Source organism: Hirundo rustica, chromosome 8 (genome assembly GCF_015227805.2).
Source record: "Hirundo rustica isolate bHirRus1 chromosome 8, bHirRus1.pri.v3, whole genome shotgun sequence".
NCBI classification, from domain to species: Eukaryota; Metazoa; Chordata; class Aves; order Passeriformes; family Hirundinidae; genus Hirundo; species Hirundo rustica.
In genome coordinates, this window is record NC_053457.1 from 33,895,973 (window position 1) to 33,911,847 (window position 15,875).

The 15,875-nt window shown below is 46.3% G+C and overlaps 1 protein-coding gene across 9 annotated transcripts in view; it reads left to right on the plus strand.

The window, feature by feature from the left end:
• Positions 1-15,875, plus strand: part of PTPRE (protein tyrosine phosphatase receptor type E) — a 90,491-nt gene that overhangs the window by 57,370 nt on the left and 17,246 nt on the right. For 8 of the 9 annotated variants that reach the window (XM_058421493.1, XM_058421492.1, XM_040070944.1 and 5 more), the window contains 5 exons: positions 2,051-2,160; positions 9,858-9,960; positions 10,186-10,259; positions 11,598-11,734; positions 15,755-15,845. In XM_058421493.1, the coding sequence (XP_058277476.1) occupies positions 2,058-2,160; positions 9,858-9,960; positions 10,186-10,259; positions 11,598-11,734; positions 15,755-15,845 (508 nt within the window). In that variant the 5' untranslated portion in view covers positions 2,051-2,057. Of the gene's footprint in view, positions 1-2,050; positions 2,161-9,857; positions 9,961-10,016; positions 10,102-10,185; positions 10,260-11,597; positions 11,735-15,754; positions 15,846-15,875 lie in introns of those variants that run through there. The other variant, XM_040070941.2, reaches the window with a different exon arrangement.

Sequence of the window (15,875 nt, forward strand, 5' to 3'; positions counted from 1 at the left end):
GAAAATGAATTTTGGTGCTAATAATGGTTTTTATTATTCTTTTTTCACTCATTGTATTAGAGAAAAAAAAACAAAACCAAAAAATGGAAAAACACTGAACTTCCCAGCTGTGTATCCAAGGAATACCAGCTGTATGCTGAATTGGAATCTACTCCTGGGTGTAGGACCAGGCTTTGGAGAGGCTGGGAATTACTGGGAATATTTCATTTGTGAGTAACAGCAGTGAGAGTGGCAGAAAAGTGGTGTGAAAGTTGTTGTCACGGGCGATTTTTCTATATTTGAGCTTATCCAGGGATTATTTCTGGTGGGTTATCCCACTTTGCATGGAAAGGCGGGATTTTCCAATGGTTGTTCTAATGAGTGCCAGATTCCTGGGTTTTCCAGTGTGTTGTTAGGCAGGACTGTGTAACACCCTGTGGAAATTGCGCTGTTAAATTCAGTGTATTACCCTGAGACAGGGAGCTCTGGTGAGCAGCATTTCCAGGGATAGGATTTTAGTGGCTGCAGAGCCACCATCTGGATAAATCCTGCCACTTGTGGGAGGCACAAAGTAAAGGTTGTGTGAAAATATTTCTAAATCAAGCAGAACTGGCTAATGGCTGAGATGGGAGCCTCTCCTAATTAATCTTTTCATTAGGGACTGGATAGATACACAACAAATTAATAACAACATTTATTTTCCACCTCCATTTAGAGGGATTGGAGTATTTCTGGATGTGTTTATTTATCTCCATCTATGAATTTCCCTGAATTAAGTGACAGCACGATCTCCTCACACTTTTTCTCCAATTTTCTTCACACTGGAAATTATTTTCTAGTCTTACCAACCCTGAAATTTTGTGTTTCGAAAGCAGACTCAGCTGTGGCAAACATTCCCCCAAGGAATTCATCCATGGAGCACCTCATCTCCATGTGGATAAAGGAGTCAAGTGGGATAAGGAAACTCTGGAAAAAAAAGTGTGTGTAAAAGGGACTTGGAACTTTCTGGTGTTACTGGGCTGCCTGGTGGTAAAAAACTTTTCCTCTGTTAGGAATTTTTCTCTTCTCTCTGGGAATGACTCCCAGGATCTTTTCCTCAGTGTCCTCAGATGGCTTTTTTTATGGCAGGAGCATTTTTGCCCTATTTTCTGGTGTTGTCTGTGAACCTTGGCTGAGTGTTGCCATGCAGTTGTTGGATTTAAAACCTCCTTAATAAATTTTTGGTGTGCTCGAGTATTTTCTTTTTGCATCAGAACTGAACACTCAGTGCTAAGGCGATGGGAGGGTGTGTTGGGGGCTTACCCCAACATTGAGGTGGTTTCAGGGTCCTTGCTCTCCTGCACAGCTCTGAGCCGAGCCGAAGGAAGAGACGGAGTTCTCAGGTTTAGATTTTTCAAGGTTGCATACTTCGTTTATTGTTTCTTATCTTACAGTTTTCTCGGAGTCCGACAAGATGTTCGCAGCTGCATGGATTCCTCACGTCTCCCCCCGAGCTGGGCTGTCCTTATCTTTTATACTAATTACTACGTATTTCTTGTTTACTATTTCTTACCAATGTCTATCACTATTACTAAAAAGGTCATCTTTACTTTGACCCAATCCTCACTAACTACTTTGTGCCACGTCAATGCAGCAATGGAGTGAGGGAAGAAGAAGGAGAAGGAGACAACGCCCCAGATTCTCCATCTTGTCCCCATTCACTTCAATGCTAGAAACCTAAAACTATTATTTTCTCATTCTGTGATAAGCTAAACTACTATTTCTCACATTCTTGTGGCATGTAAACCTTCTCTCAGTGCAGGAAGTTTTTCCCATGGACTGAAATCAAATCCAGTGTCTCTCTGAGCTCTGGGCTGGGGTCCCAGACCCCCCTGCCCAGGTCCCCGACCCTCCAGGGCAACCAAAGGAATGCCCTGGACTCCAACAAGGGTGTAAACCAGGCTTTAAATAAATTCAAATTCCAAGCAAACATCGCTTTTACTTTTAGCTTCCTTCTGCCATGAGGAAACAAAAAACCCAACACGATATCGATTTGACCTGAAGATTTATCATCTGCTTTGCTTTCTTCCAGGTCCAGGATGGAACATTCCTGCTCGCTCCTGCTGCTCTGCGTTAGTTTCACTTTTGCACAGGCTCTGCCACCCAACGGAACTGAGCTGCCCAAAACAACCACGACAACCAGTAAGGACGTGGTCTGCGGGGGTAGGATGGGCAGGGTGCTCCGGGAGGTTTCCCTGCTGGCACAGCCCAGGGTGTTTCTGCAGGACTTCGACCCCACTAGCGCAGTTCTGACGGTGCCAGGTGCCCTCTGGGTTTGGGCTGCGCGTGAGCGGCGCTGGGGTTTCGCTTTCCCTTTCCCGTGGAAGGGGAAAAACGCGGCAGAGGTGGAGGAGCTGCAAGGTCTGCAGGGCCGAGGAGTGTGGGGGTTTTTTTTGGTTAGGTTTGGGATTAAATGTGTGAGATGTTGGGTGTTTTTTTTTTTGGACTTGAATGCTTATTAATTCTTATTTATATTAGTCTCTCAAAGTGTGTGTTCTACAGCACTCCTAGCTAACAAACAAAACAATGGCTCTCCATCTCTCTCTCTATAAAGCCTTTTAGTGATAAACTGTCCAATTAAGAAATGACACCTAAATTATTTTTACTTTTAACCCAATAACCAACCACCCTTGGCCCGCAATGAGGACTTTTCTATTTAACTCTAAAATACCACCTAGACTTACGAAGAAGGTGAAAAAGAAAGATTTGCTTCTGCTTTAAAACTTTTATTTTGCTTTATATACATATATTACTGTATCTTAAAACTTTAAACTCTTAAGTTTTTTACAGTGTGATATTACACGCTTCTATTCAGATTACACATCTATAATCCTAGTTCTGTTATTTAATTTTGGAATATTTGGAAGCCTTCTCCACGGCCTCAGGTCAAATGCAGTGCTGTCTCTGGGGTCAGTGTCTGTCAGCACAGAAACTCTAGAATTCTCAGTGCCCAGGGTTCCAGCGCAGGAGCTGCCCTGGAGATGTGGGCACAGATAACAGGATGTAAATTTTCATTAGATAACAGGATGAATAGATTGGAACACCGCGAGGAGCCTTGGCAGGAGTTCTGTGTTTTCTCATGCACAGGCCCGAGGAGGGTGAGAAGTGCAGGTGTCCTGTGGAAGGTCCTGTCAGGTGGAAAACACCAGAGTTGTTGTTCGCAGGGCTGAGAGCGAGCTCCTCCTCTCTGGGCCGCCACAGCACCTTCTATCCATCCTCGGTTCTGTTTGCAGAATTTCTTCCTCCTCAAACCCTCCCACAGCCACATCCTAACATGTGGCAGTCCTGGGTAAGGGCTTGTTCAGGGGAAATTCGGGGGTTTGAAGAAGTGTCTGAGGCCAGGTTGGACAGGGCTTGGAGCAGCCTGGGATGGTGCGAGGTGTCCCTGCCCAAGGGCTGGACTGGGGTAATCTTGGAGGCCCCTTCCAGCCCAAACCAGGGAGATAAAGCTGCCAGTGTCCCATGTGAGCAATGTGAGCACGTTTTGATGACTGTTAGGCCACTGTTGTTGACACCTGGTGTTTCATAGAAGGCTCATTTGTTGATTTATTTGCTTTTCACCTGCCTGTGAACTTCACATCCCTGAGATGAATCGAATGCTGGGCTTGGCTCCTGGCCCCTTGGAGTTGTTTTGGTTCTCAGTTGTTGTAATTTAAATGGAAATAGAGGAGATTTAGATGGGATCTGGGGAAGAAAATGAGGTTGGGGTGGCCCTGGCACAGGGTGCCCAGAGCAGCTGTGGCTGCCCCTGGATCCCTGGCAGTGCCCAAAGCCAGGCTGGATGGGGCTTGGGACAGTGGAAGGTGTCCCTGCCATGGCAGGGGTGCAACAGGATCATTTTGAGGGTCTTTCCATCCCAAACCTGTCCTTGATTGGCTTCTAATTCAGCTGTGAGCCTTTGCCTTCTCCAGGGTGTGACTGCAGGGCGGGTGCAGCTCTTCCCCGGCACTCCCAGAGCTCGGGAGGGGAAGTGGAGGTTGGGGAACCAAGGGGCTCCACCATCAGCAGTGACAATCTGAGCATGGCTGTGCTTGGTGCTTCCAAAAGAACCAAATTATTAATAGAAACAAAGCTTTAACCGAGCGTAAATGCGCTAATTAATCAGCGTTGTCGAGTAGTTTTTGGCCCCTCCTTCTTGTCTGGCACCTGGAGCTGTAGAAAAAAACAAGTTACTAATACTGGGCTGAACATGTCAGAACACGGGAATTGAGAAGGGGAAGTCACTCTTGCTTTTTGTCGCTTCCCAGAATTTTAATAACATGAGTACAAAGGGAGTTTTGCCATCAGTGTTGTTCATCTTCAACGCTTAATTCCAAAATGTGTTGAATTTAAGCCTGATAATATGGATAAAAGTAATCTGATCGTCCCTATTTTAATTAAATCCTAATTTCAGTGATATGATTTGGACATGATTGGTGTGACTAAACTGTTTTTCCTAAACAGCAAAGCCTTCGTGGCTTTACGGTGAGGAAGAGTTTTGTCTGACAGAGGAGTCAGTGCACCCTGAAAATACATTGCTGCAGAAAGACTGCCAAGATAATTGGATTATCTAATCAATTTGAGAGCCATTGAAGGCCTTTATAAATGCAAAAATGAAGATTTTTGATTGAAGCATAAAGAAAACTCCATTTAACAGACTCTGGAAAGAATGAAAAGATCCTAAAAAAATTTCAGCTTTCCTTTGGCATGCTAATGTGATGAGCGATCCCAAAAGATACTTTTGATTCTGAAAGGAATAGGTATAAATGATTTCATGTCATTATTTGAGCTGCCTTGTATTTTTTTTTCCCCCAAAAGATTTGCTGAATTACAATGTCAGCTTTGTTTCTATTTAAAACATGGTTACCTTGTCTGGATGGATCGATTTTTAGCACTTCTGCCATTTTACTTCTTCCAAGAACACCCTGAAATTGCTGCCATGAAACTGCCCTTTCACAAAATGGGAATTTTCTGGGGTTTATTGCTCTGCCATTTACTGGAAATTTGCCCTGGTATTTACTCCAGGTATTCAACTGCATTAAATAAATATAAACCATCAAACCACAGAATGGTTTGAGTTGGAAGGGACCATCTAGTTCTGACTTCCAAGCTGATATTTATTAGGATTTGCATAAATAAATGTTTATTTCCAGTAGAGACACCTCAGTGCGCTCAGATCCTTGTTACAGACTGTTTGTTCGTGATATTGTCCGTGACAATCCCGTAACTCCTGGCAATTCAAATATTTGTAAACTCCCCAGGATTAATCATAGTCTGGATAGTTTTACTTCCTCTTGTATTTTTACTTGGGAGGTCGTTGAAATGTGAAAGCAGCCTGGGAGTTGCAGTTGTAAATCTTTAAATACCTTTCCAAATGTTTCCATTCCACTGGTATTTACTCCAGGAGGGTTCATGGTGCCTTTGAATTCCTTCTCATCACTGATGTGTGAACCTTCAGAGGGAATTAATTTATCAGGAGTTGTAGGTTGAAGGGCAGGAAATGGGGCAGCTTTGGGAGTCCTGTTTAGGGATGGATGGGAGATTTGTCAGGAATTGTTCCCGGGCAGGGTGGGGAGGAGCTGGGATGGAATTCCCAGAGCAGCTGTGGCTGCCCCTGGATCCCTGGCAGTGCCCAAGGCCAGGTTGGACACTGGGGCTGGAGCAGCCTGGGACAGTGGGAGGTGTCCCTGCCATGGCAGGGGTGGCACTGGGTGGTTTTTAAGGTCCTTTCCAGCCCAGACCATTCTGTGACTCTGTAATCTCCAGGAGGGACCCAGGGGTGGTGCTTCCCTGCGAGCCTCGTGGTGGAGAACATGAGGCAGCATCAGAAAACTGAGCTGTGAAGAAGGAATCTGGCTCATTTTGTTTGGTATTTAAATGCCAGAGGGATGCTCTGCTGTTAGAGACTCAATTCCAAGAATTAGTTTGCAGAGCAGAACTTCAGAGATGGGTGTTTTGGGATGGGGGGTTGGATTGGGTGACATTTAAAGGTCCCTCCAGCCCAGACCCAGATTCTGTGACTGCCGTGCCAGGTGGGATGTGTGGCTTTGCCCAAGTGGGATCCAGCTCTGAGATGTTAAACTCACATTCACTGCTGCTTGCCTCCTGTTCTCTGCTGGCTCTGGGTGCTGCTTTCCCTCCCCTACCTGTCTTTTTTGCCTTTGCCCTTCCTTTATTTCATATTTTTTCTCTGATTTGGGTTTGTGCTTCACATGTGCCAAACAGATCTCCTGGTTATCGGCTGCTTCCCTCCTGCAGCCATGGCAGGGTTGGGGTTTTCTCTTCCAAAAACAACCTGAGAGGGTTTGGTGTGGGTTTTGTCACATTCCCTGTTGGACAATCGTTTGTGCTATCTCTGGGTTTTGGAAAAAAAGATCAGACCTGTGCAGAAGTAGGGTTGGTTCTGGTGGGATTTCTCCTGTGCTCACAAAGAGAAGATTTTGTTTTGTGTGTCACTCACCAGAATAATTTCAGGTTTAGGGCAAACTTTGCCCTAAACAAAAACAGCAACCCAGTTTGCTTTTGTAGAGGGGGGGAAAAAAGTATTTTAATCATGCTTTTAATCACACAATTTAACCAAAAAATGCAAAGGATGGAGAAATCGCCAAGGTTGGAGAAAATCAGAGGTGTGGAGGGGGCATCACTGATGTGCACACTGTTAATTCCCTGTTTCCTTTGTGTTTGTCGCTCGTGGGAAGTGGGAACATCCCACCCTGGAGGAGATGGTGCTGCACTTCCAGAAAGAGCCGTGGGCCAGCAGCACCAGGAATTGAGGCAGGGAGAGCCCTGAGTCAGCCTTGGAAGGCCAGGGGCTGGCAGCACCCTCCTGGTGATAACCCCCCTCTCTGGTGAATGTTAAAGTCACTTTTTCATTCTATCTCTACAAAAAATACCCTTGGAATGGTCTTTAGCTGCCTGTGAACAGAAATCCCGGTGATTTTGGGCCACAATTCCTGGAGTGGGAGCAGTGGAAAAGCTTCCCTGCTTTGGAGGATTTGTCTCTCCTGCATTCATTTATTCCAGTGCTTCAGTCATCAATTTTTAAAGGAATTGTGATTAAAAAGTTACTTCAGGCCTTTGTTCCCCTTGAAATTCCCCCTGGGTCTGTAGACAGTTGTGTTGGCCAGAGATGTTTCAGCCTCTGAGCCTGCAGTGGCCTCAATTTTAACATTCTTAAAATTTAACTTTCTTTTTAAAAAATGCAATTTGGGGGCTACATTTATAAATTTACTGATATTAAAGAAAATAGAGGTAAAAAATGAGGCCACACTGTGCCTTACTCACAGGCTCTTCAAGGGCGGAGCCACTGGGAAGCAGCTGCAAGGAACAGATGCGCCCAGGTATAAGGGAAAAGGGACTTCTTGTGGATTTTGACCCAATTTCCTTGTGAAATGGTAGCAGGAGAGGCGAGATCTCGGGGCAGAGAATGAAATCAGTCGTGGCAGGGGTGCTCTGTCCTTGACTAAAGAAGTGGGGGCAGTTGTTTGGCAGAAGGTTCAGCTTCTCTTTTCCTGGCTTCAGTTGAGCTTTCAGTGTTTGTCTGGGAATCAGTTCTCCAAAGACACCCCAAAAATGGTGCAGCAGTCCTGTGAAAGGAAGAGAGGGGGTGATTTTTTTTTTATTGTGTAATGGTCTGAGGGAAATTTTAATTCCCTCGTGATGCAAACTTGTTGTTTCGCCCCTCTCATGTCATGGGTTCTTGTCCCAGAGCTGAAGAGAAGCAACAAAACCTCAAAATCCTGGAGCCTTCTGAGATCCTGAGGGTGACATTTGCAAACTCCATGGAAGTGGCTGAGTTGTGTCTGTGAGGGACAAAAATAGGGATTTTTTTTTTTTTTTTTTGGTCTGTTTCCTTGCCAGCCCTTAGATTCCAGACGGAGTTGCAAAACACCTCACAGAAAGTGTTGGGGGGTTATTCATCCTCATCCAGACACTCCTTCCAGGAGTGCTTTCCTGAAACCCTGCCAAGTCATGGCTTCTGTTTGCGGTTTTGTCATGCCTGTCACTTTTATCTTGATGCACCGCTGAAATGTCATCCCCCGAGTGTTTTATTGCCTTCCCTGTCTGTGCATTCTGGTGTTGGCTTAGGAGCCCTTTTCTCCCTGTGTGTCCCGAGCTCACCTGTGCCTCTAAAGGAATTCTTTCCCATGCCCTCATACCCTGGTGGAGCACCCAGAGAGTTTCCAGCTGCCCCCGAGACTCAAATGGTTTTGCAGGCATCAGTGCTGGGCATTGGTTTGATCCGCATGAATCCTTCCTGAATTACTGCAGGTGTTATCTACTCCTAAATATTTATTGAATCCCAGAATTGTTTGGGATGGAAGGGACCTTAAATCCCATCCAGTGCCACCCCTGCCATGGCAGGGACACCTCCCACTGTCCCAGGCTGCTCCAAGCCCCAATGTCCAACCTGGCCTTGGGCACTGCCAGGGATCCAGGGGCAGCCACAGCTGCTCTGGGCACCCTGTGCCAGGGCCTCAACACCCTCACTGGGAACAATTCCTGCCCAAAATCCCATCTAAATCTCCCCACTGTCAGCCTAAAGCTATTCCCTGTGTCCTGTCCCTCCATCCCTTGTCCCCAGTCCCTCTCCAGCTCTCCTGGAGCCACTTCAGGCCCTGGCAGGGGCTCTGAGCTCTCCCTTCTCTTCTCCACACCAAACAGTCCTGATTTTTTCTCTCTTAAGCTTGAAATTTCTGGAAAAACTCACTTAAGCCCAAACCATTCCATTGGAGTTGAACATATTTTGATGGAATTAATTTATGAGTTCATTAATCCATTTGGAATATTTAAATAATAATAATTTAAATAATGTCTGTGACATTATTCAGAATATATTTTCATATCCTACCCTAAACCCTCTTCTTTGAAAGTGGGGATCCTCTTTTAATTGATGCAGAGACTCTTCCCATCTGGTCCCATCTTGGATTTCAGCTCCGTTGGAAGCTGGGAGGTTTTTCAACAAAAGATTTTACTGAATCCCAGAATTGTTTGGGATGGAAGGGACCTTAAAAATCATCCAGTGCCACCCCTGCCATGGCAGGGACACCTTCCACCATCCCACGGTGCTCCAAGCCCTGTCCAGCCTGGCCTGGGACACTTCCAGGGATCCAGGGGCAGCCACAGCTGCTCTGGGAATTCCAGCCCAGTCCCTCCCAAATAACCAGCAGCAACAGAAATTGCCTTAATTTTGGAAGAGTGGTTGTAGGGTTGTGTTTTTCTTGCTGAAGGTTCAGATTGGGAGTTTGGCTTCCCTCAATGAAACATGTCGGGTTTTTAATGATTTTAATCTGTTCTGTGTTGAATTATTCAGTAGAACGAAAAGGTTACAGAAGCATAGTGAAAGTGAAAGGTAAAGAGAAACATCCATGAAACACTGTGAACAGAAGGGTGCGACTCAGAGTTCGTGGCTGATATAACAAAGATGCTCTTTAATCTCTGTTCTGAGAAAAATGTCATTATTCCTGCTTGCTCTTATGCTTGTATAGAATTTCAGTGAATGAAATCTGTATGAAAGGTGGCGTTTTTGGGTGGTGGAGAAGCAGCTGATGTGCACGAGGGCACAAATTACAGTGGGTTTCAAATTCAGCTTGGTACCTTATAGCTGACTTCTTTTGATTACAGGTAAATTTAAAAATATCCTTGATTTTCTCAGCAGCAGTGGTTTGGTTGTGATTTTGAGGAGGAGGAAAAAAAAAAAATTAACTTTCAATTTGAGCTTTGCCGGTGTCAAGTAATTAGTTGCTTTTAGTAAGCAGAGGCAGACGATTGGACAGAATTTTTGGTGCCTGAAGCACGGATTTTGTGCCAGATGAGGCAATCCACGTCTAAATATTCCACGTTTCTTGTTCCATCCCCAGACTCTACCGAGGAGAACACCTTGCACAAGGAGCTGCTGACCTCCCTGCTGATCCTGGTGCTGGTGGTGATCATTTTCGTGGTGCTGGTGGGGTATTTTTTCAGGTGGGTGTTTGTGGGCCCAGCCCCGTCCTTTGTGCCCTCCCACGGAAGCGGGAGCGAGGCAGAGCCGCGGCGCAGACGGGGCCGTGCCCGCCCTGCTCTCCCTGCCAGCATGAACAGAAAGAGCTTCTCCAGAATTACATGGTTTGTGGAAAAGGGGCTGAGCGGGGGGAAATGCTGGTTTCCTCTTGCCAGAACTGCCAGGTTAACGTGGTGCCTCTGTTCCAGGTTCAGGAGACACAGGAAAGCTGTGGTCAACTCCGGCGACAAAAAGATGCCGAATGGGATCTTGGAAGAACAAGGTATGGAGAGATATGCTTCCAAACTCTCGTTCTTATTTGTGCGCACCGTGTTCTTTAACTCACAATTCCTCAAAGTTTGCTTTTATTTCTAATGTAAGTGACGGGGCTGTTATTAAAGAGAAAATAGTTTGAAAAAAATACGATCACAAGCGGTTTGAGTTGGAAGGGACCTTAAACTCTTCCAGTTCCAACCCTCGTGCCCTGTGCAGGGACATCTTCCAGCACTTGGTTGTCCCATCCAAGCTGGCCTTGGAACAGAAATCCATATTTAGAAATCCATACTCAAGCAGTCTATAGAAAATCTTAACTTTCAGTTGCTGGTTTGAGAGAGGTTTCGCTTTGAGTTGTGATGCAGCAAATGTTTCCGTGTAAAACTTTCCTGGGCTCCTTGGAGGTGTTTCACCAGGATGCCAGCTGGGATCAGGCTTGTGACGCTGTGATCCTTGTGTTTAGAGAAGGAATTTTAGTATTTCTTCTTAAAATGAGGGAAAAAAGTCCTTAGCACTTTGTGAAGGCACTGGGTGGCTTCTGAACGTGAAGCAGGGGGTTGAGATGGGGCACTTTGAAGCCGGAGGTGCTGAAATAAAACACTCTGAGGAGTTCAAAATGTTTCCCACTGGTTCGAGTTGTGCTGGGTTTGTTTCTGCCCGTGGGGAGCCCCGGGCTGGCTCCTCTGTGGAGCCCAGCTCAAACCTTGGAGGGCTGGGGCAAGCTGTTTAAACCACAACCCAGAGAAAAACGATAAAGTTAAAGATAAAATGTTCACTCCGTGGTTTGTGTCAGTCCCACTTGGCCATGTGTGAAGTGATGAGCGAGTCAAAGAGGGTGGCAGTCGGAGGGAAAGTCAAAACCCTAAAAATACCCATCAGCTTCCTGCTGGGTTGTTCCTGTGCACAGGGGCAGCAGCTCCTCTCGGGGCACGGTTTTCTGTAGGCTGCCAAGTTAAAGATAAATTATTTTTTATTATTATCATCATTATTTCCCCTCAAAATGAAATAATCTCGCAGCGTCTCCTTGGTGATAGGTGCCAAACGCTGTCCTCGCCCTGTCAGCAGAAAGAACCTTCTCCTTTTCTGAGTAAGACTTGGTCACTTTTTAATCCAGTGTAAATAGAGAAATCATGGATTTCACCTGTAGTGGTTCTTCTTGATATCATTATGTTCCCAAAGCAACCCCCTGGCCTATGATTTGGTGCTTTAATTTCCTTTAAATCGCCTTTGTCACCTCGCAGTGTCGTGGTTAGAAGTTTTGGCATCTTTCAGCGTCAAGGTTAATTTGTGTTTGGAAAATCTCTGGCTCTGGCCGTGCCTTTTACACATCCTGCCCTTGTCCTGACAGAACAGCAACGGGTCATGCTGCTCAGCAGGTCTCCCTCGGGCCCCAAGAAGTATTTCCCTATTCCAGTGGAAAACCTGGAGGAGGAAATCCGGATACGCTCGGCAGACGAGGGGAAGCTCTTCAGGGAAGAGTTTAATGTAAGTTTTTACATGTGGATGGCTGAAGACAGGGGGAAGCCCAAAGCACCTGCGAGTATTAATAATTCTTGTGTTTGGTGCTGTTCCTGTGGGTTCTGTCACGTGTGGGGATCCTCCATCTGGATAAAACCTGGAATTTTTACTGATTTATGATGCTAAATTGGCATTATTTGAGCTGTTTGCCTCCTGCTAACTTGTAAAGAAGGTCTTTTGTGCTTGGCTGAAGCTGGAGGAGAGGAACTTTGAATCTGTATCTCTTTAGCATTGATTTTCTTGATAGTGGTGGAGGGGTTTTAGGGCATCTGGGTGTTTCACCTCTGTGGGAAGTACTCAGAGGAGAGGACACAGTGTGACCTTGACATTGCCCTGGTGGGGTTTGACTTCTTTTTTCCCGATAATTCAACTTTCTTTGCTCTTGGTTACCACGGCAGCACTCCCCTCTTTGCGGCTCCCGTGCCCCAGCACAGAGTTTTTGGGAGGTGTCTCAGCTTTCAGGGTTCTCCAGTTGAGCCTGGCCCTGGGCAGGGTTTTGTGCCAGAGCCTGAATGTGGCCGTGGGCTTGAGCTGTACCTGGAGTCTGTGCTGAGCTCCTGCAGGATTCCTCTGCGTTTGGGGCCTTTTCCAGGCTTTTGATGACTTCTTTTCACTTCCCCTTCACAGCAGAAGCAAAGCAGGAGCTTAAATGTCAGGCGTGGATTAGGGGGAGCCAATGCATGTGTCGATTAGGCCGGCTGTTGTTACCTCCTTAATTGGGAGCATATTTAGAGCTGCAGTTTGGTCGATGGTAAATTTAAACCACAGAATTTTGCCTTATCAGACAGGGAGCATTGTGGAAATCCTTATCAAAGCCGACAAAATGGAAGTGAGAACCAGCTTGACACGGGGTGCGCCGGTGAATTTTGACTCTCCGGGTTCGTTTGCTCGGAGGTTCAGAGTGAAACAAACAATCTGCTTTGATTTTTAAACCGCTCTTTGCTTCGGTAATTTTCTGCCCCGTGCTGTGAGGGCGTGTGGGATTCTGTCCACACCCAAACCCTGGGGTTTGATCCCCAAAAATGAGCAGTGGTGGGGTTGATGCTCGATGTGGGGTTTTTTTCCTGTCTGCTTCAGCCTGAGGGGGCTGGAAGTGTCCAAGGCCAGGTTGGACAGGGCTTGGAGCACCCTGGGATAGTGGAAGGTGTCTCTGCCCATGGAAGGGTGGGACTGGATGAGCTTTATGAGATCCTTCCAACCCAAACCATGCCATGATTCTCTGGTTCTGTGCCTCAGCCCAGCCCTGGGGATGCTCCAGGGGTCTGTGCTCACTCCTCATGGCCTGATCCCACATGCCGGAGCTCCTGGCTCTTTCCTGCTCCAAGGTCAGCATGAATAAAACTCAGGAGACACTGTTTTTGAAGTCTCACTCTGAGATTTATTATCTTTATCTATTACAAACTCACGAGATGTGAGCTCTCTCTAGCAAGTCAAGGAAGTGAACCCCAAAATGGTGTCTATTCAAGGCTATTTAAGTCCCAATTATCCAGTAAGTATCCCTGGGAATGAAGCTACAGGAGCTCCAGTGGGAATTAGGAACAAATTTGGGCTGAAAATGGAGCCAGCACTGCCCAGGCACGTGAACCAATCTGAGAAGTTTGGCCCTGAGTGATTTTTTTTGGTAAAAATAAAGCAGACACTGAAAGATGAAGACACCCAGCAGGCAGAAAAGAGTTTTGAGGACAGTCCCTGATTTTGAAGACATTTCTCATAGATATATGTGCCTAATGGTGCTCTCCAGCACCTTTGATTTTGTCCTTAAAGCCTGAATGACCCTTAAGAGGTGCATTGCACCCCTTTGACACTCATGAAATAGCAGAGACTCCTTTTTTTATGTGAGTCCTTTGTGAACATTGGGTGCTAGAACAGCGTGTTCTTTCTTCACAGGAAAAAAAAGGAAAAAAAATATTTAATTTAAAAAAAAATTAATTAAAAAATTTAATTAAAATTTAATTTAAAAATTTAATTTAAAAAAATTTAATTTTTTTTTTTTCTTTTCTGTAAAGCCCCCACCTCTGTTGATCATCCCTAGAAGTTTGGGATTATTGCCTTGATTTTCAGATTAATTACAGAAAAGCTTCCTTTTGAAAGTTTTCTTTTGAAATTTTAATTCTGGCTGGATTAAGACATCCCTGTGGCTTGTTCAGTGCTAAAAAAAGGAGGAAATTTGGCTCATTTGGTGCTAAAAAAAGGAGGAAATTTGGCTCATTTGGTGCTAAAAAAAGGAGGAAATTTGGCTCATTTGGTGCTAAAAAAAGGAGGAAATTTGGCGTGTTCAGTGCTAAAAAAGGAGGAATTGTGCTGATCCTGGGTTGGTCCAGCCTCTCAAAGCTTCAGTGGGATTTTAGGCTTGCTGCCCAGCAGGGACAGGTGGGTGTGGTGGCAGCAGATGACCCAGGGCCAGCAGGACTCGTCAGCTCCTCGTGATTTGGGGCGATGGGAGGATGTGCTGAGGAGCAGGCGGGGTGAATCACATCCTCCCCATGGGTGGGAGCAGGAGCTGGGCTCTGCTCTGGGCTCACCACCCACTCTGGGCCACAAGGAGCTTCCTGGGAAGATGCCGTGGCCTTGCAGAGGTCAGGAGCAGGGCATGGAGAGGTGACTTGGCCAAAGATAATTCCTTTTGGTGTGTTTTTCACGTGAAAAGCCACAACTTCTAAGGCTGTTGATTAAAAATTAGTGACTTAAGTTTGAAGAGATTGTGTTTAAAAAGGTAATTATTTCATACAGTCGGAGATGGTTTGGGTTGGAAGGAGCCTAAAGATCATCCAGCTCCAAGCCCTTGCCATGGGCAGGACACCTTCCACTCTTCCTTTTTACACAAAAATTTAGTTTTTGTGCTTCATAAATGTCCTTTAATCAGCAAAACGGGCTGATAACAAGCCATAAGCTTCATTCACATCAGGAATTAAGCAGCTTTCTTCCTCAGCCCTCTTTTCCCCTCCTTTCTTTTCCATTCACGGCTTTGTGTGCCATAGAAGCCCCAGCAGACCAAACCCACAAGTGCAGGGCGCAGTTTCCTGTGTGGTGGAGGATCAGTGCTGCCCGTGCCCCCCTCTCCTCCTGTGTCACCCTGACAACCTCTGCTGTTCTGGGGGGAATTCCAGCCCCGCTCTCTGCCAGCCAGGCGGGGCTGCCGGCCTTGGCTCTCCCTCCCTGACCACGTTTTTCCTTGCCCTGTGTGACTCAGACTGGGCTGGGGTGTGGGTGAAGGTGGTGGTGCCTCCCCAAACCGCTGGGATTTTACCTCAGTGGGATCCACCTTGCTGGCCCTGGGGGTTTTGGAGTTCAGTTCAAGGAACTTTGGGGAGTCCACTTAAAGGAACTCCTCGAAATCCGGGTCTGGTTTGGTCCATCTGCAGCGGCAGCGTCTCAGCTGTGGAGAAGCTCTGCCTTGGGCACCTGCTTGCTTTCATCTTCACCCTCTTCTCTGTTTTGTCCTTTGGTTTATTGCCCTCCATGACTGTTTGGGTTTGGTTTTTTTTTTAAGCCAGACTAAATTCACCAGCGCTCGGCTCACGCAGAACTCAACTCACGCCGCGTACAAAACCCGCAGATTTTTTTTTCCCTTCCTCCTTTTCACCCAGGGCTGGGCCTTCACCTGCAGGGCTGAGCGAGGCGTTGGCTGTTTGGTGTCCCCAGCCCCGTGTGTGTGCCTGAGCCCGGCGTGGGTGCCGGCGGTGGCTGTGGTCGCGCTCGGCGTCACCGCGGCAGATGGCAGCTCCAGGCAGCGCCTCGGAGTTCAACGATTTGCTAAATAACTGTGATCTCCGAGGGGAAAAAAAACCCATTCCCTTCCCTCTCCCCAACGGCTGAACTCATCTGCCAGGATGTAGTTGCCTGTTGGGGAGGAATTAAAGTTACTGGGGGGGAAAAGAGTTGAAATATATTTAGTTGTGTTGGATGCAAATTTTCCCTAAGCCATGTGCAGTCAGAATTATTTGTTTTCTAACACTTTGTGTATATATATATTTTTTTTTTTTCTAGTCATTAACCTCTGGATATGTGCAGGGAACGTTTGAAATGGCAAATAAGGAAGAAAACAGGGAGAAGAACAGATATCCCAACATCCTGCCATGTAAGATATTTGCTTTTCTTTTTACCAGAC